At 44.0% G+C, this 27,188-nt stretch overlaps 2 protein-coding genes across 2 annotated transcripts in view; one reads left to right on the top strand and one right to left on the bottom strand.

Annotated features, from left to right (window-relative positions):
- The window catches only part of snx21 (sorting nexin family member 21), a 51,536-nt gene extending 46,382 nt beyond the window's left edge, over window positions 1-5,154 (top strand). The window contains exon 6 of the mRNA XM_084367685.1: window positions 4,454-5,154. Within this exon, the coding sequence (XP_084223811.1) occupies window positions 4,454-4,727 (274 nt within the window). The 3' untranslated portion in view covers window positions 4,728-5,154. The remainder of the gene's footprint in view (window positions 1-4,453) is intronic.
- The window catches only part of LOC311265725 (peptidase inhibitor 16), a 21,785-nt gene extending 2,052 nt beyond the window's left edge, over window positions 1-19,733 (bottom strand). The window contains exons 1-6 of the mRNA XM_084367686.1: window positions 19,175-19,733; window positions 2,932-3,082; window positions 2,704-2,771; window positions 2,479-2,588; window positions 1,946-2,037; window positions 1-1,006 (exon numbers count right to left, since the gene is read on the bottom strand). The exon at window positions 1-1,006 is cut by the window's left edge and continues 2,052 nt beyond it. Coding sequence (XP_084223812.1) covers window positions 525-1,006; window positions 1,946-2,037; window positions 2,479-2,588; window positions 2,704-2,771; window positions 2,932-3,082; window positions 19,175-19,471 — 1,200 coding nt within the window. The 5' untranslated portion in view covers window positions 19,472-19,733 and the 3' untranslated portion in view covers window positions 1-524. The remainder of the gene's footprint in view (window positions 1,007-1,945; window positions 2,038-2,478; window positions 2,589-2,703; window positions 2,772-2,931; window positions 3,083-19,174) is intronic.
- Window positions 19,734-27,188: the final 7,455 nt, after the last annotated feature.

The raw sequence follows: 27,188 nt of genomic DNA on the forward strand, positions 1-27,188 counted from the left end.
TCCAGTCTTTATGCTAAGCTAGGCTAAACACGTCCTGACTCCACAGACATGAAGTTGACATCCATCTGAACATCTAACTCGTGGAGAGAAGGTGAATACAGCGTGGTGCCACAGCGTGCTTCATAAACCCTGGTTTTCCTCTCGACCACGCCTGTGTCAGTTTTCACTTAGCGTTTAAAGAAATCCTCAAAACCGATGCTGTGAAAGCGTTTCCTTCAAATAAACACGGCAGATTTAGTACTCGTACTTCCTGGCAGTAATGTCTTTGTATTCAGAGCAGGTTGAAGCAGGTTATGCACATTATGTGACCCAGATCTGGAGCCAGACTACCTGCAGATGTTGTGAAAACGGCAGCTGTTTTCTGATGAGTGTGAATTATTAATTTGACCCATATTATTCTGCAGTGGGGGGGGGGGGCTGTTACCAAAGATTAACAAGGTGATGTGCAGTCAACGCAGGAGTGGTGAGGTGGACGTACTGACTCCTCTTCCTCCTCCTCCTCCTCCTCCTCCTCCTCGTCCTCCTCACAGCCTCCGAGTCAGGATCCCAGTCAGACAGATTAACAGGAGAGAAGGTGAAGCTACTGAACCGGCACTAATCATAACATTGTTGTTGTGGTATATTATATCACTGTTTCTGCCTCCGTTTTCCTCCATCGTATCTGTCGTTTCCCTCCTCGTCTCCTCCTCCTTCTTCCTCTCCTCCTTCTCCACCGTTTCTTCAACCTCCTCCTCCTTTTCCAGTGTTGTCGAGGGGACATCTGGAGGCTGGGTGCCCGGGGCAGGGGTGGCTGCTGGTGGTGGGGTGTCCTCAGAGTCCTCAGAGTCCCATGCAGAGGTGGTGGTGATACTGGGAGCACTGGTGGTGGTGGCGGGCAGGACGTAAGGCTCAGTTGTCTCAGGAGGAGGAACAACTTTCTCCTCTTCATCCTCTGCAGACTCGAGGGGGGTATCAGGCGTAAATGTCCACGTTACGTCATCTATTTCCTCATCGTCGTCGTCAGCAACTGGAAAACACCACAGAAGAAGAAATTCATTTTTATAACCTCCTCTGATCGTCTCACTAACCGATATTTAAAAAGAAAGTCAATTTTGAGATTTGGGCTACGTTGCCTCCAAAAACACGTCTTCTTTCAGCCTCGTGGAAAGAAAACATCCAAAATATAATAACAATGTTTATTTTAGTTCAGATTTGTGTTCTGGACATTTATGCAAATGAGTGCATAATTAAGAAGCCAGCCCAGTTTGCATTTAATCATTAAATATCAGAAAGATACAAAAAGTAATGTAAGTAATTAGCTGAGGACGTTCATGGTTTTATCACTCGTTTAATGTTTTACCTGTTCACCATTTCCTGTCTAAACATGTTTTTGGGGAATGTATCTTTAAAATGAGTTTTATCTCAGACTCAGTCACAAATCTGCACTTCAGCAGCATTTACAAACACCAAACGTCCCAGTTTTATTCCTCTCTGTACTCTGGAGGACACACATCATCCACGGCCTGATTTACAGAACATTTCATTCCTAAAAAACACGGCAAAAAAATGTAATAATTAATTATAGTTATTGACAGTAGTTTCTGATTTATGAAGCAATAAAAGAGTAAAGACCTGGGCTCTAATGTGTCAACATCATACTTCATCCAACGTCAGATTTCTGTCCTGCAAATCGTCCACTTTTAATTAAATCATGCTTCATTCGATGGTGATATTTCTACCCGATCAACTCGTCATACCCGTTAAACATTTCACTGATTATCTAAATACTTGAATAACTTCAGTCAGTAGACACACTGTTATAAATCTGTCTTTACTTTTTTCATCTAATGAACAAATTGCCATAAAACATGTTGTTTCAAGGCAAACTGAACCTTTAAAAGTGTGATGTAAGCATCACTGCCTGTGTTGTTGTGTTGTGTGTGTGTGTTGTGTGTGTGTGTCGTACCACAGAGGTTGTTTTCACACTTCTGCATGTTCTCAGGACATCTGGAGCACCAGTCACCTTCAACATACGGCCTCTCGTCTTCATAGTTCCCCCTGAGAGCGCAGATCAGACACACCGTTACACACAGGATCGACGCTCATGAATACACTTCACACATACTGTACACAGACAGTGTGGCAGGTGTGACACGTGTCCACAAGGGGGCGCTGTCGTCCTGTCGCTGTGAGAGACTGTAGTGTTTGCAGCAGGAGCAGGAGTATCACTGACAGTAGTGCATGTGGTATTACTGCTTCCAGGTACTAGGAGTACTAGTTATTATAGTAACAGTATTTGTATTAGAGTTGTGACACTATATGGACTTATAGTACTACTATTAGTGGTACAAACAGCAGCAATACTACTGACAGTAGTAGTATTATCTGGAGCAGCAGTGATAGTAGTAGGAGTAGTATTGGTCATGGTGCTAGTAGTACTGTAGCATGAGAGGTTGTAGTAGTAGTTGTAGTTGTAGTAGTAGTAGTAGTAGTACTGACGCTGGGTAGTAGTTGCAGACGAGGAAGGAGACTCTCTCCCAGTCGAGTCCCTCCATGTTGTTACAGAGGTGGAAGGCACAGCCGACTCTGTGTGTGCCTGCCCACACCATCTGTAACACACACACACACACACACACACACACACACACACACACACACACGGTTTAGATCCAGTCCAGAGATACACCTGTGTGTATAGATACTGTATGTGTGTTGGTATGTGACCTGTGTATAGTGTCCACACATCTTGTCTTCATCACAGCTGTTGTTATTGAAGTCGTAGTCCAGGTGTTCTGCAGGAATCAGTTACATTACAGTTACATTACAGTTACATTATATCACATCGTACATGCAGATTCTGGTCTGACACCAGGTTCAGAACCAGGGATGACTAACTTCGTCAGACATCTTTGGTTCTGCAAACAGACCCTGCACTCTGATGAACCCACTCACCCAGAAACCATTTCTCCAGGGCCTCTCGCAGGTCCAGAGAGCCGGTGCCGGCGTACAGATTCTCTCCGGTGTCCTCCAGTTCTGGGTTGTGGTTCCAGACACATTTAGCAGCGTAGCCCTCTGCGATCACCTTCAGGCTCGGGTCCCATCTCTGCACAGAACCAGTGGATGTTAAAGAGAAGAAGTCTGGAAACGTTCTCAGACTGAACACCCAGACTGGACCTCAGGTGTAGAAAATTCTGACTTTGAGAACGTAAACAGAAAGTTGCAGATCACACTCATCGTCTCACTCGACCCTATGAAGGCTAAAAAACACTAAATAAATGAGAGGCCCTCTCTAGAGCTTGTTTAAACTCTAGAGTTTGGTTTGGCCGCTCTGGGCTTCTGTAGAAACATGGCGGACTCTGGCAGAGGACCGGTTCCCTCTGTAGATACTGAAGACTCATTCTGAGGTAACAACAACACAACAGTTCAACGTCTCAGGTGATTTTACACTGAAGAAAACAAAATTATGAAGATTTTTATTTTTCATTTCTGACAGTAGATTCTCCTAAATCCCACACACTGAACCTTTAAGGCTGTGCTAAGCTAAATGCTAACATCAGTATGCTCACAATGAGAAAGTTAACATGGGATGCTAGCAGGTATATGGATGTTCACCATTTTCATTTAGCATGTTAGCATGCTAACATTTCTTTATCAATTTGGTCTTAAAGGCCCCGAAGATGCATTTTCTCAATCGTCTCTTTACATGAAAACCCCCCGATTTCCTTTTTTATCAAAGTTATTTGGTAGTTAGTTATTTTAGAGACATTTATGCATTTTCTAATTTATTTATTAGGTTTTGTATTTCCTTTACTGGACTGTTCAGTCACTGTCAATCAAATCTGAACAAATCACACACCCGAGGCCTGATGAAGCAGATTAATAATCTTTTAACTGATTACTGTTTATTAACTCTTCTCTTCTTAACATTTGAAACCACATTTTCAGGAGCTTTGAACCGAAACATTGACAGACGGACAGAGTTCAGGGGTCACCAAGAGCTGGTTAATCCGACCACAAAAGTGGTGAACCAACCAGCTGACTCGCTGGCGTGGCTAAAAACACATTGCACAACTGCAATCCAGTAATTAATTAACCACACGATTTCAACCATCTTTCCACCGTCAGGGTGAACGGGGCAGGACTGTGTGGTAATAGATAGATATGTGATTCTACCATAAAATAAAAGCAGAACTATCATTAAATCAGAACTGTAAGAAAGTGGATCCTAAATATGTATTTACCAATCATCATTTGATCCAAGAAGCAAGTAAGTAACGTTGAGTAGAGGTTATTTGGTCACCCTGTCTAAGAATTTCTAACTACTAAGTTCATAAACAACTTATAATTAAACACAGTTCTTCTTGTGGGTCACGCTACAGAACAAGAATTAATACCATAACTCTTAACGGGCCCCAGAGAAGGTTTTCTCATCATGTTTACTGTCATGAATCATCTCATGTCGTCTTTTTTTAAGAACCGAACAAGAAACACAAACATGCTCAGAGAGGAAAAACAGAAATGTTGCTGGATCGTGGCCTCAGATGACGGGGAGAGTCAGTCACAGAGTCACAGAGGTCAGTGTGAAGACGGAGGACACACTACAGAGGCGATTTACAGCAGCTCTGACCAGGACTTTGACTCCGGGAACGAGAAGACACGGCAGGCGAGGACAGGAGAGGACAGAGAGAGAGAGTCGGACATCATCAGCGTGTAGAGACAGAATATTTTCACACGTTACTGTGAACTGAGGATTTATTTGGACCGAACCAGAGGAGACTGTGGAGACGAACCAACACCGTTCTGGTGACTGTGATTCAGTTTGTGTCCAGTTTGAATGAAGTGTGTTTGACGAGTTAACGAGGCGATGAAGCTCGTCTGAGTTCAGTCACAGAGAAACTTCAGGAACTCAGAAAATATGTGTCAAAATATTTCTTTCTTCACATTCAGTGAGTTTATGTTGTTGACTTGTTGGACTCAGCAGTGAACTGGCTGCTTTATAAACTACAGGCTGTCAGACGATCAGCTCTGAGCTACAGAGTGCTGCTAGGAGACAGGACGGGCCGGGGCTAGCTGGTTAGCATGCTAACTTCAATAGACATCTCTGACAGAACATCGACACTGTTGTTTCTTCACACTGTTCATAATATTCGATCATATATTTTAAAAAAAACTAAAACTCTGGCCATATCGTCCACATTGCTCCTCTAAAGTGCAGAGTGGTGTGTTGAGATGTAAGATGGCCGACCTGCTTTACATGAAGCCTGAAGAAGCTGCAGCCGTTGGTTTCGTAACACAGGAAGTTGTACCAGTTTGTCTCCCTGCTGTCGTTTTCTTCACTCCCTGTTAAACCTCCTTTTAATTTGCACAATAATTTCCGGGTGTAGCTGGTTTTGATTTATTGTGGATTTTATAGCCTGTAAATAACTCTGAGGTTCTCAGAGAGAGCACTAAGCTAATAGTTTAGAGGTGATTTATTGTTATTATATAACATGTTTAATAAAATCAACCGCAGATCTTTGGCGCGGACTTCAGCTGACTCAGTGAAATGTTTATTTTTTATGATTTCTGAGACATTAAGACGGATGTTTGGCTTATGAAGCAAGTGAAGTGGATTTGTCAGCCTCTCATTGTTGAACATGATTTGACATTTAATATCATGTGAAGGGAATGTGTTAAAGACAGGAAAAGGAAAGTAAAGAAGCATTTAGATTCATAAACACACATTGTGTTTGACCCTGACTCACATGGCCGAGTCAGGAAATCATCACTGTCATGACTTCATTCATCCGAACAAACAAGATTCTGCCTGTTTCCCTTCATACAGATAAAACCGGAGGTGTCACTGTCCTCATCACCCCCTGACCTTTGACCCCAACCACAGTCTGACCCCTTCACCAGCCGCCTGCCTGAGGTGCATGTTTCCTTCCCATCATGCCTGAAGCTCTCACCTCACATCCCAACTCGTGTGTTGAAAGGTCGCCCAGTCGTGTACGAATACTCAGATCTTTAACTTAAACTGTAAAAGTATTAATACCACAAATACTTAGTTACGAGGTAAAACGGCAGCACGGATCAAAACCATCAGAACACCGGTGCTCCGGGAAATAGTTTTATTATTCTTATAGCTCGGCGATATGACCTTAAAATGATTATTGTGACACATGACGCACGATTTTGAAATCTGCTCGAAAGCCTTCGTGCTCGGACTGATGGATCGTGACAATACTGTACGGATGACTTCTGGTACTTTGACAAAATGATGACAGTCGTGTCATGATAACAATGTAATATCCATATATTGCCCATATTTAATCAGCGTCACCCAAAACAGAAGAAATGTATTTACACACGAGTTCATTTAATATCCGAGGCTGTGGAGCCGCTCACTGTCGCACACAGTTGAGAAACACTAAATATTAAACATGATATTTCAGCAAACGGGCGGTAAAGATCTAGAATGATGGAAGTTAAGCTTAAGATTGATGTCACTACATCGGGGACACCACCGTGTGGTTTACTTCTCTGCTCTAGCTTCCCTTTCACAAATATAATAATGCTCCATATGATAAATAAGTCCTGATACTGATTGTCTGACTGAGACGAGTGCAGCTATCAGCTAGTCCATTATAATCCATATACGAACATGCTGCTTGTGTTGTTCTTCTACAAGCAGCAGTCTGAGAGGAGGATGAACGTGTGAGCTCATGATCGTCTGCGGTTTAAGGCTCGAGTGTTGATGTGGATTATGATGTTTGTCTTTGGCTCTTTCTGTTTGCTGATGTTTATTTGTGTCTGACAAGCTGCCGGCTCGCTGCGACGAACAGCCGGATCATCTCCGAGCGACGGGCGGCCCGCCGGAGAAAATGCATCAACATCGCAGCAGGCGAGTTCATGAACAGTATGTGAAGCATTTCTGCATCAGCAGGTTCACGAGGTAGGATGGTGTTCGGACGACACTGGAGCTCTGTGGCACAGTGGACGAAGGCAAACTGCACGAGGCTCCTGCTCCTCAACTGTGGCGTCGCTAATGCAGGATGACATCACAGCAAACAGTTTTATGTCTTAAAGACGTATAATCGCCGTCCATACGTAAACCTGACGTCTGAAGGCTGGAACGCGACTAAATTTGGGCTCCCGGTGCAAAGTTAGTACACGACTATTTAAAGACGCTGATTAAATGTTCACATTTAGAAGGTGATTTATCGCACTTTAAATGAGTAACAGTCTGTATGGTTCCATATTTATGACTTTTTAAATAAACATTAAACATTAAACGCCTTCATGTCGACCACATGTCGCCTCCCAGTGACTTTGAGAAACACAAACTGATCCGTCTCGTCTCTCTTCAACCTACAAATGAACAAATTACAAAACCGTTGACAGATTTGTGCTTCGTGACACGTTGATGTTGTAACTACATTTTAGCTGAGTGCTGCCGGACGTAAAACGTAACTACGTTCATTATTTACCTCGATGTGACCTGAAATCACTGTTTTTATATCAAACATCCTGTAAACTGCAGAAGCAAAAACAAAAAAAGTAAAATACTTCAAATCCTTTTGGTTAGAAACAGGTTACACAGTCGACTAAACTGGGGCTTTATTGAGCCGAGATGTGTAAAAGACGTCTTTCGCTTGCTGGGTTGGTCTAATTTAAATTAATTTGTGTACTGCTCGTTAGCTTAACCTGTAACAATAAATCATCTGGTTTATATATTGTATTAATGATCTAACGTAGTGGAGTAAAGAGCACAATAACTTCCTCGCTGTGAGCGTTCTGCCGTTGAAAGACGTTTAGGAAAGTTTTATCGTCACGACTGGTTCAAAAGTGAAAGACGTTGAGATTTACAACAACATAATTACGTCTTTTCACCTGCCAGAGAAATACGACTTCAGAGAAATACCATCAATAAGATCAATGTAACCTCATTCTGGCTGAGTGAAAAGACGTCCAGGCGACTTTCACCAACATTTACACAGTCTGTACTTTATGAGCACAGTGTGCGTAGATTTCATTGGATATGAGCTAACGAAGCTAATTAGTAAATCAATTAACATGTAAATCCGCACATGACGCGCTGAACAGACACTGTGGTTAGTCAGCTGATATCAATGTAAACAACATTAAGAGACAAAGACAAACAAAAATCAGCTGTTCACAGACCGGATGACCTCCAGTGTGGAGACAGAGGTGTGCGTGTGTGTGTGTGTGTGTGTGTGTACGTGTGTGTGTGTGTGTGTGTGTGTGTGTGTGTGTGTGTGCACGCGCGTGTGTGTGTGTGTGTGCGCGCGTGTGCATGTGTGTGTGTTGCTTCATGACCACGTACATGACCCGAAAGTCATAACACAGACCAGATGTTGAGAGCCTGGAGAGAGAGAGGAATGTGAAGGAGACCCCTGACTATTGTTTGTGTTGTGTGTCATCACTGGACAAATAAACACACACACACACACACACACACACACACACACACACACACACACACACACACACACACACACAGGGATATTAAAGTCAGGGTCCTGTTGTTCATTCTTTTGGTTTAAACATACAGTAAAAATAATTTACAGCACCGGGCTCGTGATATTCTGTATTTTTCTGTTTGGCAGCGAGGATCCAGACGTTCGACGTGTCGGTTCTGTCTCTCTGTTTCCTCCACAGCTGTTGAACCCATCACACTCCCTGAACTTTGGTTTACAGTTAGCTGTTAGCAGCCGGTTAGCTTCTCTTTACTGTGGTCACACGCCCTCATACCCTGGTCACCATTAACACAAGATACAGTCCCACTGCTGTCAGTTTCTTTTGGCTGGATTCAGATCACCTGTTGCAGGTGTGGCCACTGGCTCACAGCCAATCAGGGTGTGACGAGGCCCCTTTGTGAAGACCCACGGACCCGTTTCACATTCTGACTTGCAGGTGTGACCGATAACGTTAACGAGGGCACCGTTCTTTAAGTGTCCCTGAAAGCCACGCCGCTGAGCGAGCGTGCACAATACCAGAGCCCTGGGCCTCGCTCACCTAAATGGAATGCAGCCATTATTAAGGTTATAAGTGCCACCTGCCAAAATGTGTGTTCTGGTTCTGATTCTGTCCCTGACACACTGCAGAAACAGATCGCCAGCCAGACACTCTGGTCTGTTTGGGCCCATTGAGATTTCTTGGCTGTCGTCGTTTTCTCTCGTGGAGGAAACTGATGTTTTCTGTAATAAAGCTGAGCGAGCGTCAAAAAGTCACCGTGCAGCCGGGTCACCTGCACCGGGTCCGGGCCTGTGTAAGAGTGTTTCTGCCTGTCAGCAGCCTGGTGTCTGTTGTTTGTCTTCACTGAACTGCTTTGTATCCAAGCCCGTCTAGACACCTTCAGGTTTTCCTGTTTCATTTCATCGGGGACTTCAGAGGTGGTGAAATAAGTATGTTTCACTTCCATGATCCCCTGAAGAGGCATTATTTCACTGCTGACCCATAAATATGTTTCTATATTGTTTATATGTTTCTGTGGCTCTGGCTGGTTTTTAGGCAATAACCTTTAATTCACAGATGAGCTACACTCAAGCAAAATAAAATATAAATAAATGTGTTTATCCCCCTGAACAATGGAAGCTGTTGTTTCTAACTGATCCTGCCGGCGACTCTTTTCAGTTTAAAACTTCTTTCTGTAATTATATTACTCTGTATAATGTAATATGTTTATTTCCATGTTTCTATCTGAACCCGCGGTGTCGTCGTCTAGCAGCCGTGATGGAAACACAGTTGGCCGGGAGCAGAGCTGCCGTGATATAACTGTAAATCTCGCTCGAGCTGCTTAGGAAAATGTTTCCTCCGGGTTTGTTTTTTATTAGTTTCCAAGCACCAATAATCGGCGTACAGTACAGATGATGAAATATCAGAGCGCTAACAGTCAGACGCAGCGCTGCAGCATTAACGGTCTCCTGCTGAGAGGATTTACATTCCTTCTCTGCAGGTTCTGGTTTCCTGGTTCTGTTTCAGGATCAAGCCGACTGTTTGTTTTCAGCTCGGCCGCAGCAGGAAGGTTCGAGTTTAAATCCACAGATTACAAGTCTTTCTGTGTTCTGAGAAATCATGGGTCGGACCAGTCTGATCTGAGCCGCTCAGACTGGTCACTCTGTTTCTGTTAGTTTTGTCCAGACTTGTTCGATATGTTTGTTCTGTATCAGTTTTGGTCCTGGTCTCACGGTTTCTATCATTTCTGTATGAACTGGTCAGATTTGTCTCTCTGCTGTTTCGGCTTTTAGGATCGGGTTCTGTTTCGTCACCTCGCTTTTAGACCCGGGCGATGATGAACTTCCCGCCACGGGAAGTGATGACGCGTTATCAACATCCGGTGGTGGCGCGTAAAGAAGGAAGGAGTTTAGGATGCGGTCTGTTCAGGTACGTTATATTACTGGCTAACATGAATGGGGATAAAATAATTTAATCGTGCGGCTCTTCTAGACTTTCCAAATGTCGTTGGACCGATGGCTCAAATTATGACGGTGAAACGAGTCATTTCGTGACGTCAGTGACGTACAACATAACGCTTCAGACGGGCTGCCTTGCCTGGGGGACGTGGGATCAGTCTGTGGTAAAGGTAGCAAAGACCACTTTTATTTAAACTGGTCAGACTGGTTCCTTTGCTTTGTTATGGTAGACTCAGGCTCTATGGTTTCTGCCGGAGCTGGTCAGACTGGTGTCTTTGTATCTGGACTGGTTGGACAGAGCTCTGGTCTGTTTTAATAGCTGTTTTCTCTGCGGTGGACACAGTTCGTCTGCTGGTCTCAGTCCAGTTTGAACATCTTATCTGACTGCAGAGGTTGTACTTACATTCAGACAAAACAGAAATCTCTCCACTGTAATTTCCTCACAGTTCAGCACACTGACCTCCCCCCTCCTCATCTCACGCCTCCTGATGTTACAGATACTCTGTCTTCTCTCTGCTCTTCTTATCTTCCAGTCTGTCTTTGCTCCTCACTTTGTCTACCGTCTTCACTCCTTCACTCTCTCATCCTCTCTCTCCCTCGCTCTCTCTCTCTCCAGTTAGGCTGAAAAGCAGAAAGAAAAACATGAATATGGAAATGTCCCAGCGGGGCTTCCATAGCAGCGGAGACAGGCTGAGACCTCTCCTGGTCCACACACACACACACACACACACACACATTCCTCTGGGTGCTCATTCATTCACTGCCTAATTTTCATTTGTCTCTATCCAAACATTGTGTTCTTCGTCTCTCGGCTCTTTCACAACAGTCTTCCTCCTCTGTTGCTCAACAGCTGAGCGCCGACTCCCTCCCTGTCTCCGGATCGTTTCCCTCCTGCGTTCCTTCTCTGACGCTCGTGTTATTAACTGGAGGGAGTCGGCGGAGGGAAACACCCGTCTCTTACTGGAACCCAGGCTCCAATTTACTCAGCGTTTTCTGGTGTCTTTTAATGTGGCCGACCCACAGAAAGAGCTCTCGCTGCTGACCCGTACGAATGATCATGTTGTGTGAGGAGACGCAGAGAGCAAATCAGTGACGGTGTTGAGCAGAGGCGCCAAAACGTGGAGCTGATGAGACAGAAAATCCACCGTATAGGTCGACAGTGAACGCAGCTTATTACGACCCATAATTATGTTTTTTGTTCGGTGGCGACCTCTAGTGGTTGTAGTAAATATTAGAGCAGCAAAGGAGGAAGGAGACGTAGTATAGAGGGATAAAGCCTGCAGAGGAAGGCAGACGGATGTGATTCATCCAGGAGACTGCTGTTTGTGTTCAGTGTGAAACAAAAAGTTATTTTGAACCCAAACTCTGATGTTTTCCTCAACCCAACCAAACTGCAAGCCTACGACTGAAGGTCCAGTGCGTTCAGGTGTAACAGAGGCGAGACGACGTCTATGTGAACGGAAATGCCGGCAGCGCGGGACAGGAGTGTGTCGTTCTGATGGCGTTCAGTCGGTCGACCAAACACATCCTTCGCTGGATATCACTCAGAATGAAAGAGAAGTGTCCCACAAAGCAACGTTACAAGACCACACGACAGTAATGTGGTAGCAGGTCGTGTCTTCAGCGTCTTATATGAGGGGAAAAAATGCTGAATTTATACGTGGAAAAGTCGCTACAGACTCGCTTCGTCACACTTCCACAAAGAAAACAGCGCCTGGCGGTGATAACCTGACGTTATGTAGAGCAAAAAACATTAACTCGCATGTTCTTCGCCGCCCTCCACTGTTGTATTGTTGCAGTTACTGTCTTCAGCCACTTGTATAGAAAATAAAATGGCTAAATTTAATGAGGAAAAGTCACCGCGACCAGCAGCACCGAGACTTCACTGAACTCCCCCCCAGACAACAGCCTCGGTCTCTGGGAGTGAGATCCAGACAGGGTCCTCTGTTTACTGATGGTGATTATGTGATGATGAAGAGCAAACCACTTCTCTTTGTCACTTTCCACACGTGGCGGGTCAGGATCTCTGGGAACAGTTCTGCAGACTGGACCTTCAGATTAAGAAGTCTGTCTTATCGTTCGCTCAGGCTGCTGACTCGTCTGTAATTTGAATGTCAGCTCAAATTAATACAACCTGTTCATAAAGTGATAAAATGAGATTGTAAAACAGTTTTGGAAGCCGTTATGTGTTTTGTCCAAACTTAATAAAACACAGTTGTAAAATCTTTAAATGGTTAAAGCCGATCCACAAACGCTTTTTCCTGACATCCAATGCCATAAAAGTTCATCATCGCGCCTCCATGAAGAGACAAAGCAGCTGGAGCTTCTCTCCGCTCCACCGACCAAACCCAAACAACCAGCCGGCCTCGACCTGCCCGACGCGCCGACACACAGAACCAGCACAGATTTAATCTGACCCTCGGTTCACCTGAAACGCACAAACTGTTCTCGTGTCAGAGGCATCATGACGAATGGAAAACTTTTACATAAGTCGTTCATGAAGCCAAGTGACAGCAGCCAGAAAACATCTCTGCCTGGCGATGACATCATTTCATCTTTGGTGATGTTCAGTGTCGTTTCGTCAGTCTGTTGGCGAAGGTTTGCTCCAAAGTGGGAAAACAATATGTGACAGCTATTTAATGAATTAGAGAAACATTTTTTCAGACATTGATTGACTCCAAACGATGAAAACCAACAACACAGATGATTCTTCTTCTCGTCGAGCTCCACGATCACCTCAAGATCTAATATCAGCCTCGGCTCCAGTTTAAAGGTGTAATGTGTAAGAAAACACCAGAATCTGTCTTTGGCTGTTGCAGCTAGTTAGCAAGTAGCTCGGTTAGCCGTGGAGGAGCCAGAATACCTTCTCATGTTACTCTGTGAACTTTACTTGGACCGAACCAGAGGCGACTGTGGAGACAAACGTGTGTTTTACGATGAGTTAACGAGGCGATTAAGCTCGTCTGAGTTCGGTCACAGAGAGAAACTTGAACTCGGACGTATAGAAATAAAACGGCTGTAAAAATATTTCCTTTCTTGACATTTTGTGAGTTTATCTTGATCATGTATTTGACTAACGAGCTGAAACTACAGCAGCTATCAGACTCTCACCTCTTGAGCTTCAAAGTGGTGAGACAGGACGGGCTGGGGCTAGCTGGTTAGCATGCTAACTTCAGTAGACATCTCTGCAGACGTCTTTGACATCAGCACTGTTGTTTCTTCACGCTGTTAGTTTATTTTTTTGAATGTTTCAAACTAAAATTCTGGCTGTATCTTTAACATGTTTCCTTTAAGAGTAACGTTGATGTAGCATGATAATAAAGTGAAGTGTTATATAATGCTATCAACATCATTTTGTAAACATTATATACTGAGCAACACTGAGCATATTAGCACACGACATCCTTAAAGCTAAACACTAAAATACAGTTAAATTATTAAGCTAATGTCTTAAAGCTGCCGTACATATAAAAGTGTCATTATATTGGTTATAAAGTGCAGCTGAGGCCGATCGAAGTGCCGATCAATGTGATCCGATATCACATAATATAAACGCTGTTCCATTGTTTGTTAGTAAAAAGCTTTTTTTTAAATATTGTTGATTAATGTCCCTCGTTAGCATGTTAGCGTACAGCTGAGCCTGACGAGCTGCAGCGTCAGATGTCCTGAAGCCTTTAAGCATTACTCAACACGACCTGTCTCCTGTCTCTGTTTCGTTTCCTCTGTGCTCTGTGGACACACATTGCTGAAATGTTTTCATCTGCAAAAGACTTCTGCAAAAAACACAAGGGACGCCAACCAGAAACAAACAAGGATAATTAGAACAAGACAAAGGCGAAGACAGACGCCAGCAACCAGAACCAGAGTTTACATGTCTGTTGGCGTTTGTGTGCTCAGAAAAACAGAAACAGCAAAAGAAAACAGGTGATAAATGAATGAATAGACTAATTAGTACATTTATTAGTTAAAAGTTTTATTCCTTTGCACTTCCTCCTTCCCTTGTCTCTCACTACCCTCATGTTCACTGGTTCATACCTTATTCCTCTTCTGTTTTTGTTCTCCACAGTTTGATCCGGACCTCATCCTGCCTCAGCCTTCAAACACAAACCCGGGTCCTTCAGACAAACTTAAACTCAAAGACTAAATGTGCTTTTTCCTCTGAATGTGCTGTTGATGCACACTGCAACCCCACAATAAAATGCACAACACAAGAAACAATTCACAGCTGGAGACAATTAAATTAAATTGCGGACAGCAGTCAGGCGTCTCCAAGAACATCTTATAAAAAAGTGCAGAGATATATATGACATCTTTGTGGAAAAATCTTGATTTGTCTTTGTTGAGTTTTCAGATTCAGAACCTTTCCAAAGAACTGCAGAGTTGCACATTGAAGTCATGAGGGTCAACACTTTTTATTATTAAAGAAACAGCTATTGGATTGTAATGTCAGGGAGATAACATGTCAGGAATTTTAAGGTAAACACATCGTTAACTGACTCCTTGTCACAGTCTCTCGACTTACAGAGCAGCTGATGAGTTAATATCGTCCTTTTCTGTGAATCTTTTCAATCTTGAGAGCTATTCAGCTAATTTACAGCTCTGGCTGCGAGTTTTTGTGTTTTTGGAAGATGACTGTTATTCATTATTTGTCTTCATGTGACAGTTAAACGTAGAGAAACCAGGATAGAGGAGTGAATCTTCACTGGCCTCACGATTCGATTACGATTCAGCTGTCAGTGATTCTCGATGCGTCGCATCCTCACTGATCTGTTTCACTGCACTGCTGCTTTTTCATCACTTAAACTCCTCTTTTATTTAGAAAGGACTACAGCAGTCTACAAAATAAAAGCTGCATCTTTTCAATACGTGAACATTACAAAAACAAAACACTGATCCATCTGCAGTGTCTCACACGTTTGTTGTCACATGGCAGCTTTAAGATAAGACATCATCTATCTATCCACCCTGCTGCTCACACCGCTCTCAGCTGGACGGCAGAGTTGACAGCACCTCCTCAGACGTTGGCTGATTAGCTGGGTTCACTGAAACAGTTATTATTTACGGCTGCAGGCGTTAGCTTCAGGTGAAAAAGGCTAACGTGATTAGTGATTGTTGTGAGGCAGAAGTCCAGTTTGTCAAATCTGACACATGGCCCGAGATGTCAGTTTAAAAAAAATACGAGCCTAATGTCCGCCCACAATTCAAAGCATGGGAGCAACGTCGCAACATAACTTTATTGTCCAGCTGAAGCCGAACAATCAACAATCAGCAATCAAACATGAGCTGCAGACTCTCGATTCTGCTCCGTCACGTCTACATCGCGATGCACCTTATAACTGAGACATTTCCTCACCTCTAACTCAGGATGTTGCTCATCAGAGACCGTTTCAAGCCTTTCGAACCTTTTCAACCTGCCTCACAGACTTTACTTTATGAGCTGTTCATTTATAAAATACATACATGTACATACTTTCAATGCTCTGGTCACCAAAAACATATTTCTCTCTCTGTTTCCCACAGTTTTGATCCCTCCAGATAGTTTGAGTGTGACTTCCTGAGGTTTGCAGTCATCAGATCATCCCCATACAATGAGGCTCAATGACCGATTCATGGTGCTCCAAATGCTACGCAATTAGATTAGCACGACTCAACAGCATCTCTTTCCAAGTATAATGACAAGTCTGTGACGTCTTGAGGTCTGTGGATTACTCAGGATGAAGCTCGCTGTCAACAGATTTATTGGAAACTTCTGCGTTTCCTCTGACCGAAACCTTCTGACACGCAAATGAAAGTTGAACAGATTTGTTTCTTCGTGGAGATTTTAAATCACGGTTGCAGAAACTCTTTGTGTTGTCTTAAGTCCGTCCGTGTTTTGGGGGTATTTTGGACCGACCTCCTCTCAGATCATCAGATGTTATATCGACAGGCGACCGGTTGAAACGCAGCGTAACATGAGGAACAAAGGTCAAGTGACATTTTAATGCAGATAATTATATCTTTGACTGTATTTACTGATGGTGGAGTCTGATAAGAAACAAATGAATTGCAAGTTTAATTTCTGGCGACTGAAATCACATCCAGTCCACTTCTGCTCCACCACTTCTGCTCTGGTATGACGCGATCATTACAGTCATCATGGTTCACGTATCGTTTGCTGTCTGAAGTTGTGAAACAGTAGCGTCCGTGTTTTACCAGCTGCTGGTGTCAACACAAAGATGAGTCGTCATGATGTGTTATAAGACTTCGTCAGTCACTTCCAGTAATGACACATTCACCAAACCACAGTTACAAAATCAAGCGTCTGTGGTTTTAACGCTGAGTTTAAGACCTTCAGCTGTTTGGTGGCAGTTTGGCTCTGCTGCTGTTTCTTTGTTCGTCCACAGGGAACAGTGAATAAATAAAAAACACACAGTTGACGGTTAACAAGATGTGTGCACGCTGGTGCTGGAGAGTTTGGGTTCTGACGAGAGCAGCTGAGGAGATCCTGAGCCGCTAATGACGTGTCTATGAGAGCAATATCCCTGAAATGATTCGACCATTCGGGGGAGAAGCCGTTCACGCTTAAGTTTCAAACCGTGTCCCCATTTTTTGGAGATGATGTCACTCCACACCAGCCGACCCGCAGAGCAGAAACTCATCCAACAGACATTAATTCAACGCTTTGATGAAGATGAAGAGACGTCCACTGGAGAGCCAGAGTTTCTGGCTTCTTGTGGTTCAAAAATAAAGTTTTTAAATTTTACTCCATGCAGCAGAAACTACGGGATGGATTCAAACCCCCAAGCCTCAATCTCAGCCGTGTGCATGAGGCATGTACTTTACCAGGAGAGCTGATCGTCAGCTTTAACGACACCACGCTCAGGTCATCCAGCCTGCATCAGGTGAGCTGATGTTACAAGGTTGTGATCGAAACTCCGGGTTTGAATCCTTCCTGTAACTCTCGCTGCAAGCAGTCAACGTAAAAACTTTATGTGAACGACAAGAAAGAGTAAAAACTCTCCGTGCTTCTGGAATGAAGGCTGTGGACTCAAATGTGGACCAGAACTCTGTGGTAAAATGTGGTGAGACCAAAGTGGAGGACGGTCGCAGAGGTTGATGTTGCAGCCCAGATGGTTCTGATGTGTCTGTTTAAAGTTCAGCACCTGGAGAAAATATCCTTGTGTTGACTATTTAAAGCTCGTGTTGACGGCCTTATAATGAGCTGCATCATGAAACACAGCTGTTCAGTCCGGCTTTAATGTGGTGTCTCATCATTTTATGGTTTTAGTGTTTATATGATACACTTCATTTATTTTTATTGTTATTGTTTCTGCTGTTTTTTTCTTTTATTCTTCATCTGTTATTATTGTAACCAGCCGTACTTTGCTGCGCATTAGTTTCTAAATCCGTCTTTGTTTAATATCCTACATTGCATTTTCATTTTCATTTGTTTGAAAGGTGCTATATGAATAACGTTTGATTTATTGATTGATTGTTGATGTGAACGTTCAGTTTTTAATGCTGTCGTACTGACTGAACACCACAGACATGACGAACTTTCTCCTTCTCAGCCTCTAGAACAACATTTCAACCAATAACTAGTCATAAATCAGACTAATACAATCTTTCTTTCACCCGATTATAATAAAAATGCGTCACGTAAACACCTCAGTCCGAAGACACTGATGTGATCCGGCCGATCTGAACACACTTTGTCAGTCAGATGAAGATTGGTGGTGTAAACCTTTGATAATCAATAAACACTTAATCTGATCGTTTCTCTCTGGTATCAACAAACATATTCTTTCTACACATGTTCATCTCACGCTGGAGTTAAGTTGGGCGATGAACTGATCTGTGACTTTTTTTGTTGGAGATCTGAAGAGATTTAAGGACTGTGGGATGCTGGATGGATGAAATGCCGAACGAAGTCGTTATGCACTGAAAACAGAAATGTAAATATTGTTCCCAGGACACAACGCGGTGCTGTCTGGACAACTGCATTACCAGGAGCGGATGAAGGAACGAATATTCTCAAAATACATTAATCTTCTGTTATATTTCTGTCAGATTATACACTTAAACACAGAAAAGTTATATTGTAACAAAACACATCATCAACTTTATTTAGCGTCCATGTAAAAGGTTCAGTTTGAGTCTGATCAGAATGATTTCAGTCAGATTAAATAAACAGACCGTCAGATTTACTTCGACTACGATTCAGCACTGAGAATCTGACTGGTGATTAAACTCAAACACAACCGAGAGAGTCCAGTAATTACCGAGCTGTACACAGATTCTGCAGCTGAAGTCTGGGAGGAACCATCACAGGACGATTTACTATCTGACATTTAATGGACAAAATTAGCTCATTATATCAATGTCACCCTGTCCTCAGTTACTCCTCTCTGCTGGTTGACGTATCATCTGGGCCGATATTCAGCTTTTTTTCTCGATTATCAGTTTCTGTGATGTTTTCTGCTTGAGTCTGAGTTACTTTGGCTCTGATGCAGCAGCCTCCGCTCTGTTAGTCTCTGTTAGTCTCTGTTAGTCTCAGTGGAGGGAAGTATTGAGTAGCAGAAAATGAAAACAGTGAAGGGAAGGATCTGAAAAGTGTCTTTAAGTACAGTACTTGAGTAAATTGTAGTTAGTTACATTCACTGGTTATTCTCGACTTTGAGACAGATTTGTATTTTTCCTGTAAATGTGCATCTGTTATCGGTTACCGCTCTCCTGGATTACTAATAATCGGTAGACCCACATGGGTCGAGCCCTAACTTTAAGCTCTCCAGGTGTCTTACCAGAGGCAGCATGGCCGAGGCGCTGGGTGACACCTGTCCTCTGTAGTAGTTATGAAGCTCCACCAGCAGCTCCTCCTGCTCCTCGCTCAGAAAGCTCCAGGCTCCAGGAACCACCAGGGCCCCCAGCAGGAGCCATGCCCAGAGAGGAGCTCCCCTCGACGGGCAGAGGCACGGACGCCCGGACCCCCGCCTCGGCTGCTTGGAGCTCCGCAGGGCTCGATCCTGGGTAGTCCATCGGGTCGAGGCCCCCCGCTGGGTGGAGACCCCCTGGAGCTCTGAGAGGCTCCACTGCTGCATGATGGGAAACAGAGTCCTGAGGGGATGTATCCTCAAGTGGTCAGTCCGGAGTCCAAAGAAGAGTGAGTGTGTGAATGACACTGATCTGCAACTGTGTTTGTGTGTTTGTCTGTGTGTGTGTGTGTGTGTGTACAATAGGCCACTTGTCTGTCTGTGTGAGTGAGTGTGTGTGAGTGTGTGTGTGTGTGTGTGTGTGTGTGTGTGTGTGTGTCTAAGAGTCAGTAGAAGTGTGTGTGCTCCCTCCTCAGTGCCTCTCACTCTCAGCTCTGCTGATCGCCCTCTTTCTGAGCCGGCTTTAAGAGAGAGAGGATCCTCCCCTACACTCACACACACACACACACACACACACACACACTCACACACACACTCACACACACACACACACACACACAGTTCACATTTCACATACTGCACCGACTGGTACGCACAACAAACACCCCCCTCCATCCTCTTACTCTCCATATTCTCCATGTCCATCACCCCCACTTTCCTTTTTTGTGTCTCTTGTTCTTCTTCTTCCTTTTCTTCTTCTTCTTCAGCTGCATTTAGCTTCGTCGGCCTGACAGTCAAAGGATGCAACAGACTTTCTTCAGGTCTATATCTTTAACCATGAAGCAAGAAATCTGTCTGTCTGCTTGTCTTTCCTTCACATATCTCGAGAACCGTTCATCCGATCTTCTTCACACTCGGCAGGTTTGTGGCTGAGGACCTGGGGGACAACAGTCTTTAATTTGGTGCTCTTTGGACACGTGATGAGTTCAATATTAATCCATTTTCACTAAACAGCAGTAAATAATCAGCTCTGACTTCATGGCTTTGCAGGCTGAAGCTGAACTCATGCGTGATCCCTCTCACATGATCTCATGGGGAAGCGCTGGAGCTGAGATTGTAAGTCTAAACAGCAGTATGCTAGCTAACATTAGCCTCAGGGGTTACCCTGTGATTCCACTGGGCTCGGTTCTGTTACCGGGCGTGTACGGCGCCGTTTTGTTCCATCCTCCGCGTGACTTCATATCGACAGGGCGCATTTCAGGAGCGTCATGTCGCCCGATGTTGCAGACTTGCTCAGATTGTGTTTATTTCATCATTTCTCCTTGATTTCTGTGCCTCTCCTGTGTTTGAGTGGGCCACGCAGTTAAATTGTGTAGTTATTTGTCTGTTTTAAGTGTATTAATTGTTCTGCACATGGTGTTTTATTTTGAAAACTGCTCGGATGCACTACTCTGCCGCCTGACTTCCTGTCTCCGGGGACGCTGCTGAAACGTTGCCGTGGTGCCGCCGGTGGAAACACCAGCGTTGTCTAGAACCGCTGCGATCCGCTCCGGTGACCGTGTCGTGGCCGTGACGGGCCCGGTGGAATCTGGCACCGTCAGCTGCTCCGGGATGCCTCTCTCATTGGTTGTTGTGGTTGGGCTCATAAAGCGCTGATGTAATCATCCAGATTTTAAGTCATAAATATCAAACATGTTTGATAGCCGGTCGAGACCCAGACCAGATTTCTCCTTCGATCGTCGGGAGGGATTAAATCAGCCTGAAACTCGGTCAGTGTGAGTCCAGCTTGATTCAAGTCTTCTCCGTCTGCAGCTCACCTGTGTGTTTCAGGTGTGTCGCTCAGTCCCAAAGGAGAAGCAACACGACAGACCGACCACTCAGCCTCTTCAGACCAGCAGGTTTTGAACGGGATGAACTGTGTGTACATGGTGATAGTGTCCGGTCGCTCTTATCTGTCTTCATCTCTGTCAATGAGAGGTTTGTTGAAATGTGGGGAAGTCTCACACACAGACTCACACAGACTCACACAGACTCACACTGAGTCACTGACCAGCTTTTCCTCAAACAGTTTGTGACTCATGTACATTTGCGTCGGCTTTGTTCTGGTACGAGGAGCCTCTTTCCTCTAAATGTGTCTGTTCGTGTTACGTTTACTCAAAGTCTTTGTGGGTTTGTCGGAGGCTCCTGACGAGAACATCCCACCCGGCTACTTCACCCTTCACCCTCGTCATGTCTCCGCCCCTTTTTTGAGGCGAAAACAGCTTCTCTAATTTGTCTGACGGTAAATGTAATTTCTGTCCTGTTGCCAATTTAATCGCGTTGAGATCATGAATTGCTTTTTTAGCAATTAGGAGGCAAAATGCAGCAGCAAACAGTTCAGTCAAAAAACAGGATGCAAGGATCGGTGATGCCTCTGGTGCTCATCAGTTTTGGGATCTTGTTCTTGAAAAAGACACTCAAGAGCATAATAAGTAATAAAACCTTTAATTAATCATGACTGTTGAATCACAACAACAGCAGAAACATGCCGACGTGTTTCAGCCATTAAGGTCTTCATCAGGGCGGCACAAAATGGCTGCCTTTGGGCTCGTACATTGATAGGTTTGCAGACAGTCACATGATCGGTGTAGCCAGGTAAGTATTAACATGATTGGTCTACACGGTTGTGTTGTTGTTGATTTATGATCAGCGTCATTGTAAAGACGTGTGTGTGTGTCCTGACATTTAAAACTCCACATTAACTGCACGAGCGTTTCTGTCACTTCTTCTGTCGTTAAGATCATTTATGTCGTTGTCATGACTACGTTACAAACTTCCTCATTAGACGGTAGGTCAGCTCAGTTTATGTGAAATATTAAAATACCCTCTGCTCTGAGCAGTCAAAGTTAGAGACTGTTGAACCAAACTCCAGTCTAAAAGCAGGTGTTTTATGGTCGGTCCGGGTTTTTCACAGTGAGAGCTGTTGTTACATCATCATTAAGACTTGTCCCTGTTTGATTGCAACACTTTAGTTGATTTGTTGGCAAAAGTTTGTGCAGTTAAGCTTTTTATTAAAGCTTGAAACTCATAAAATTAACAGAAAATACCCACAGTTCTGCTGCTGCTGGCATGAATAACACCAACACTTCCCCAGTGATCCAAGCTCCCAGTCCGGGCCGCTACCTGTCCCGCTAACTGAGCTAACTAGCTAATGACAGCTGCAGTTAGCTACTGTTGCCTTCAGCCGTTAGCGTTTACTCTGTTGATGTGCTTACATATCATGTTCATCATGTTTACGTGATATTAATTATTTTACTGTATAATTAACACAAAGTTTTTAGAAAACCGTAACAAACTGACAGAAAAATATGCTTTATGACGAAGTAATCTTGAGAAACTCACCAGCCGTTTCTGCTTTGAGAGACACTCAGGTTTCTCAGTTATCACGGAGAACTTTGTCAAGTCAAAACTCTATTTCCTAATATTTTCTGGCCTGTATCTACACGGATAAATACACTTTTTGTAAATCACTCTGGATTAAAGCGTCAGCTAAATAATAAACAATAAAACCTCTGGAGAAAAGCTGGTTTGTGGCGTTAATATTATTTAATCAAACAACTATTTCCATGAATCAAAACTAATTTACATGTTCGGAGATGCTTGTCATTGTTTCCTGTGTTTTTAAAGCTTTTGTATTGTAGTTGTTGCCTGGCAACCGCATAAAAAACAGCAGCCCAGAAGACGAAATCTGAAATCTGTGATCCATAAAGAGAGAACCACATCATGGACAGGGAGGAGTCACAGCTGTCACATCTGTAAGTAACAAGTTCCCAACAAACAGAAACTGGGCCCAGGGGCCAGTAAACTGGGATAACGGGGCCCAGCAACACTTTGACACTGTGACACATGTGAGGGAGGCGATCGAGACTGGGAAACAGATATGTTCACATGTCAGGAGGAAACAGATGGTAAGACTCTATTTCAACCTTCTACGACCACTTAACTTCTCTTAATGCAGTAAAACCTTCAGACAGAATAACACCGAGCGGCCAACTCCAGCGCTCCCACTGTGAATGTAGTGACGTCAGAGTGAAATCCCTTTAATTGTCTCCACATTTCTCTAAAAATGTATCTTTTCCTCGAATCCTCCCACTGAGAACACAACAAAGAGGTGAGACGATAAGAAATCAGACGTCTTCTCCTCTCCGGCGTCAGGAGAAACGTCAGGTGCACAGTTAGATCACTGCTCGCTTGTCAGATCGTCAAACAGTGTCTGAAGCCGCCTTCTCTCGCAGCTTTCCAGTGTTGTTTATGTGGAAATGTGTTTATTGCTGAAGGACAACAGGCCGGCTGGAAACTGGCTTCAATTAAATCGCTGCGTCTCGTTGAGTCAAGTCAACCTGCACGCATGTCCATGACCATCCAGCACGCTGTCCTGACATCGTGACCCTCGAAGGAACCGAGAGCCGTAGAGTCCAAGATGGAGGAAGCTAACGGTGGCTTATTAGCCGTGTGACATCATCCACATGTCCTCTGTTGGAGAATAAACTGTAGACAGTTATTAGACAGAGAAAATACATCTTTCAAAATAACTGAACTCTTTGTTCCATTAGCCACTGAGCTAATGAGCTTGCTAACTGACAGTTAGCAGTTAAATTGTTAGCAGTTGTTTAATTCCAGCTCAAGTGATCAGTTTAAGGGGTGATATGTCAGATATGGTTTTAAAAAGTCAACTTAAATTATCAACAGGTCGTGAAGAAGTGTTGGAGAGGTGTCTACTGACGTTAGCATGCTAACCAGCTAGCCCCAACCCGTCCTGTCTTGTAGGACCACTCTGTACCTCAGGAGATGATAGTCTGATCGTAAAGCTCTGCTGTAGTTTCAGCTGTTGCACCAGTTGTTTTATGTCTAATAAGTAAATACAATAAACTATAAAATGTCAAGAAAGGAAATATTGTAACAGTCTGGTGTCCAGCTGTGTTTACTGGGAGGCTGCTGAGCGGTGACTCCCCCCAACTAGCCACTTGGCTGCTCAGCTAACTCAGCTAACGGCGGCTAGTAGCATGCAGCCAAAGGTAGTGTAGAGTGCAGATGAGAACAGCTCATCAGGGTGCTACGTCCTTGTGTCTCCATCACAGTGGACCGACCTGACGCACACGACTACCTTATTAAATGTCCCGCTCATTCTCCTGTCATCATCTTTATGTTGCTGTTTTATAATCTGTCCAATGTGACTTTATTGTAATCTCATTACATCTCTGTGGCGCTGTCCTGACAGCCGCTGTGATTAACTTAACGGCCGCTGCCTCCGAGCTGAGAGGAGGTGAAACAGGTCGGTTTAGCTCCACTTCCAATGTTACTTTATGCTGTTTACAAGCTTCATTATTAGAAGGAAGATTATCTAAATTAATGTGTTATTACATTAAAACAGCCTCGGCTCCTGGCGGTCTGTCGAGTGGACACACTGATCAACCAGACTCCTTTCTAAAAGCAGGTGTTTTATGGTTGAGCCTTTTTTCACAGTAAAAACTGAAGTTACAACTTAACAAAGGCTTTTCTTTTATTCACTTCGGTCTACAGGCTCATGTGTCATTGACTCAGTGACATCATTAACTAACCTGTGATCAGGTGTCTGAGAGACGGACACTGTACAGCGTGAAGCCACAGATCTCTTCTTTTATCGTAAAACAAAATCTGAATCGTCGGGACACAGCAGCTTGTCGCTACTCGCTGTTTTCTGTTTGGCGCCGGCACTTTCACAGCGTTTGTTTTCAGCCAAAGCGCGTGTGGTCGTTCTGGCAACACATTAATAGTGAGCAGCAGTTAGCGGCTATGATGCCCACCCCCCTATATTTTTGGAGCTGGGTGGCCATATCTTACATGTTGCCCCTGTAAGGGAACTGAAATGTATCCTGTAACAGTAGATGTGTATGAGCCGGGATGCACTCATCTATAAGTAGACATGATATAGCTGAACATGTGCAGGAGCCGTACGCTGGATATAAATATATAAAAGTTACATTTGTCATTTTTATGTGTGTGTGTGTGTGTGTGTGTGTGTGTGTGCGTGTGTGCACAGATGCAATTAGAGCCTGCGCCTCGCGGTGTGAACACTCGCTAAAGCTGTGTTTTCATTCCTCCAGCCAAGTACATCACATCATAACACACACCCAGCTGTACCCACAGGCTCACATTTCACTGTACAACACATTCTTCGGCCTGTGTGTGTGTGTGTGTGTGTGTGTGTGTGTGTGTGTGTGTGTGTGTGTGTGTGTGTGTTTTAAAGGAAGCAGAGGGGGTGAATGTATGAAACTGAATCCTGTGGGTCACCGTTCGCTCCGTAACGCCGGCCTCATGTTGACAATCTGCAGGGAAACACTGCACATGTGCGTGCTGACCTCGCCGTCACACACACATCAGACAGCTCAAGTCGTCGTGTGAGGGTCGAAATTATTTTTGCATCGATGATTTGTCCATGTTTGTGTGAGTTTCAGTCGGCTCAGCTAGCTCGACTGTAAACCTGACGCGATGTCACCTGTTGGTTGGTGGACGACCATTTTGAAGAGTTTGGCGTTACTGTTATCGCCATCTTGGTGAAGTGATTTGGATGAGCGGGTGGAGCCGGGGAGGATATCCTGCTTGGATCTGACTCAGAACCTGAGGATACACCGTGTAATGGACTTCACGAGGTAGCCACGCCCTGAACCATACACGCAAAAAACAACCATTATTTACAAAATGAACATGAAGCTGTCAGGAGGAAGACTTGAAAGTAGTGACTGAGACAATGAACACACCAGGAAACTGTCGGGTCATTTGCTCATAAGCTTACATACGATGAGGCTTCTTTTTGAAACCACTTGAGTCGCCCCCTGCTGGTCGTGAGCAGGAATTCAGATTTAAATGAGCAGAAATTGAAAATTCATCTTTATTTACTGTCAGGTGACGTTTTAAAGTCCACCAAACATTTCTGGAGCTTCACAGCAAAACAGAGTTGCATCATTCTGCTAAACAACTGAAGCAGCTGGATTTGATTTAAATCAAAAAATATAAAACGGCTCCGTACAGCTCGTCTGCTGTGATCATAGATCCCAGATCGATTTGAAAATATGTTATTTACACCTTTTGTACGCTGAAATCTGAACCGTAGCTGCACGAGCTCGACCGCCAATCGAAGGTGTAAATAGTGTCTTTCCAAATCAGTCTGGGGTCTCAGGGGCTTCTGGAGACTTTGATTAATCCTCCATCAACCATCGAACTCACAACAGGAGACGATCGAAACAAACTTTTATCAGCATTTTATAGAAACTGGCACAATTAACAATGACATTTTAAATAAACTGATTCCTAAAAAGAAAAGTGAATTCATGTCTTGTCTCAGATACAAGTTGAAGAGATCGGGAAGCTTTGAATCATCCGTCCTCGTCTCCTTTAACACATTCGGGACCAAACTACGCTGAGAGCGAGGTCTCTTACAACAGAAACAAAGCTTCAAAGCAGAAACAACGAGATAAGACTCACAGGACAAATGACCAGACCAGACAGACAGCACAGTTTGCATCCTGTCAGATCTTTTTTCCAGATAAGTGAGAGTTTCAGGGTGGAGTTGGAGCGTCCAGTGTCAGCTTGTTCTTTCGTCCGGCCGTCTGCTCCAGCTGGAAGGTGGAGATGGGCCAAAGACAAGTTTACTCGTGTTCGCTCTGATGTGAGTCTCCTCAGTGACACCGACTCGAGCTGCTCACACTGTGAACATTCAGCAGAGTTATTCCTCCATAAATGTCTTTATTTAAATGTTCAGTCTGAAAGTGTTCGTTCTTTTTTGTTTTATGTTGTCGCTCTGAAACACCGACATATAGTACGAGACTCAAGTGAAGATCTGAAGATATCTATGTCGTGAGAAAAGGCATCATTTTTTAAAGATGAATTCGATGGTGGCTCCAAAAACAACGGCAGCAGCACATCGCCA

This window comes from Pagrus pagrus (assembly GCF_965226575.1).
Source record: "Pagrus pagrus genome assembly, chromosome: 11".
Taxonomy (NCBI): domain Eukaryota; kingdom Metazoa; phylum Chordata; class Actinopteri; order Spariformes; family Sparidae; genus Pagrus; species Pagrus pagrus.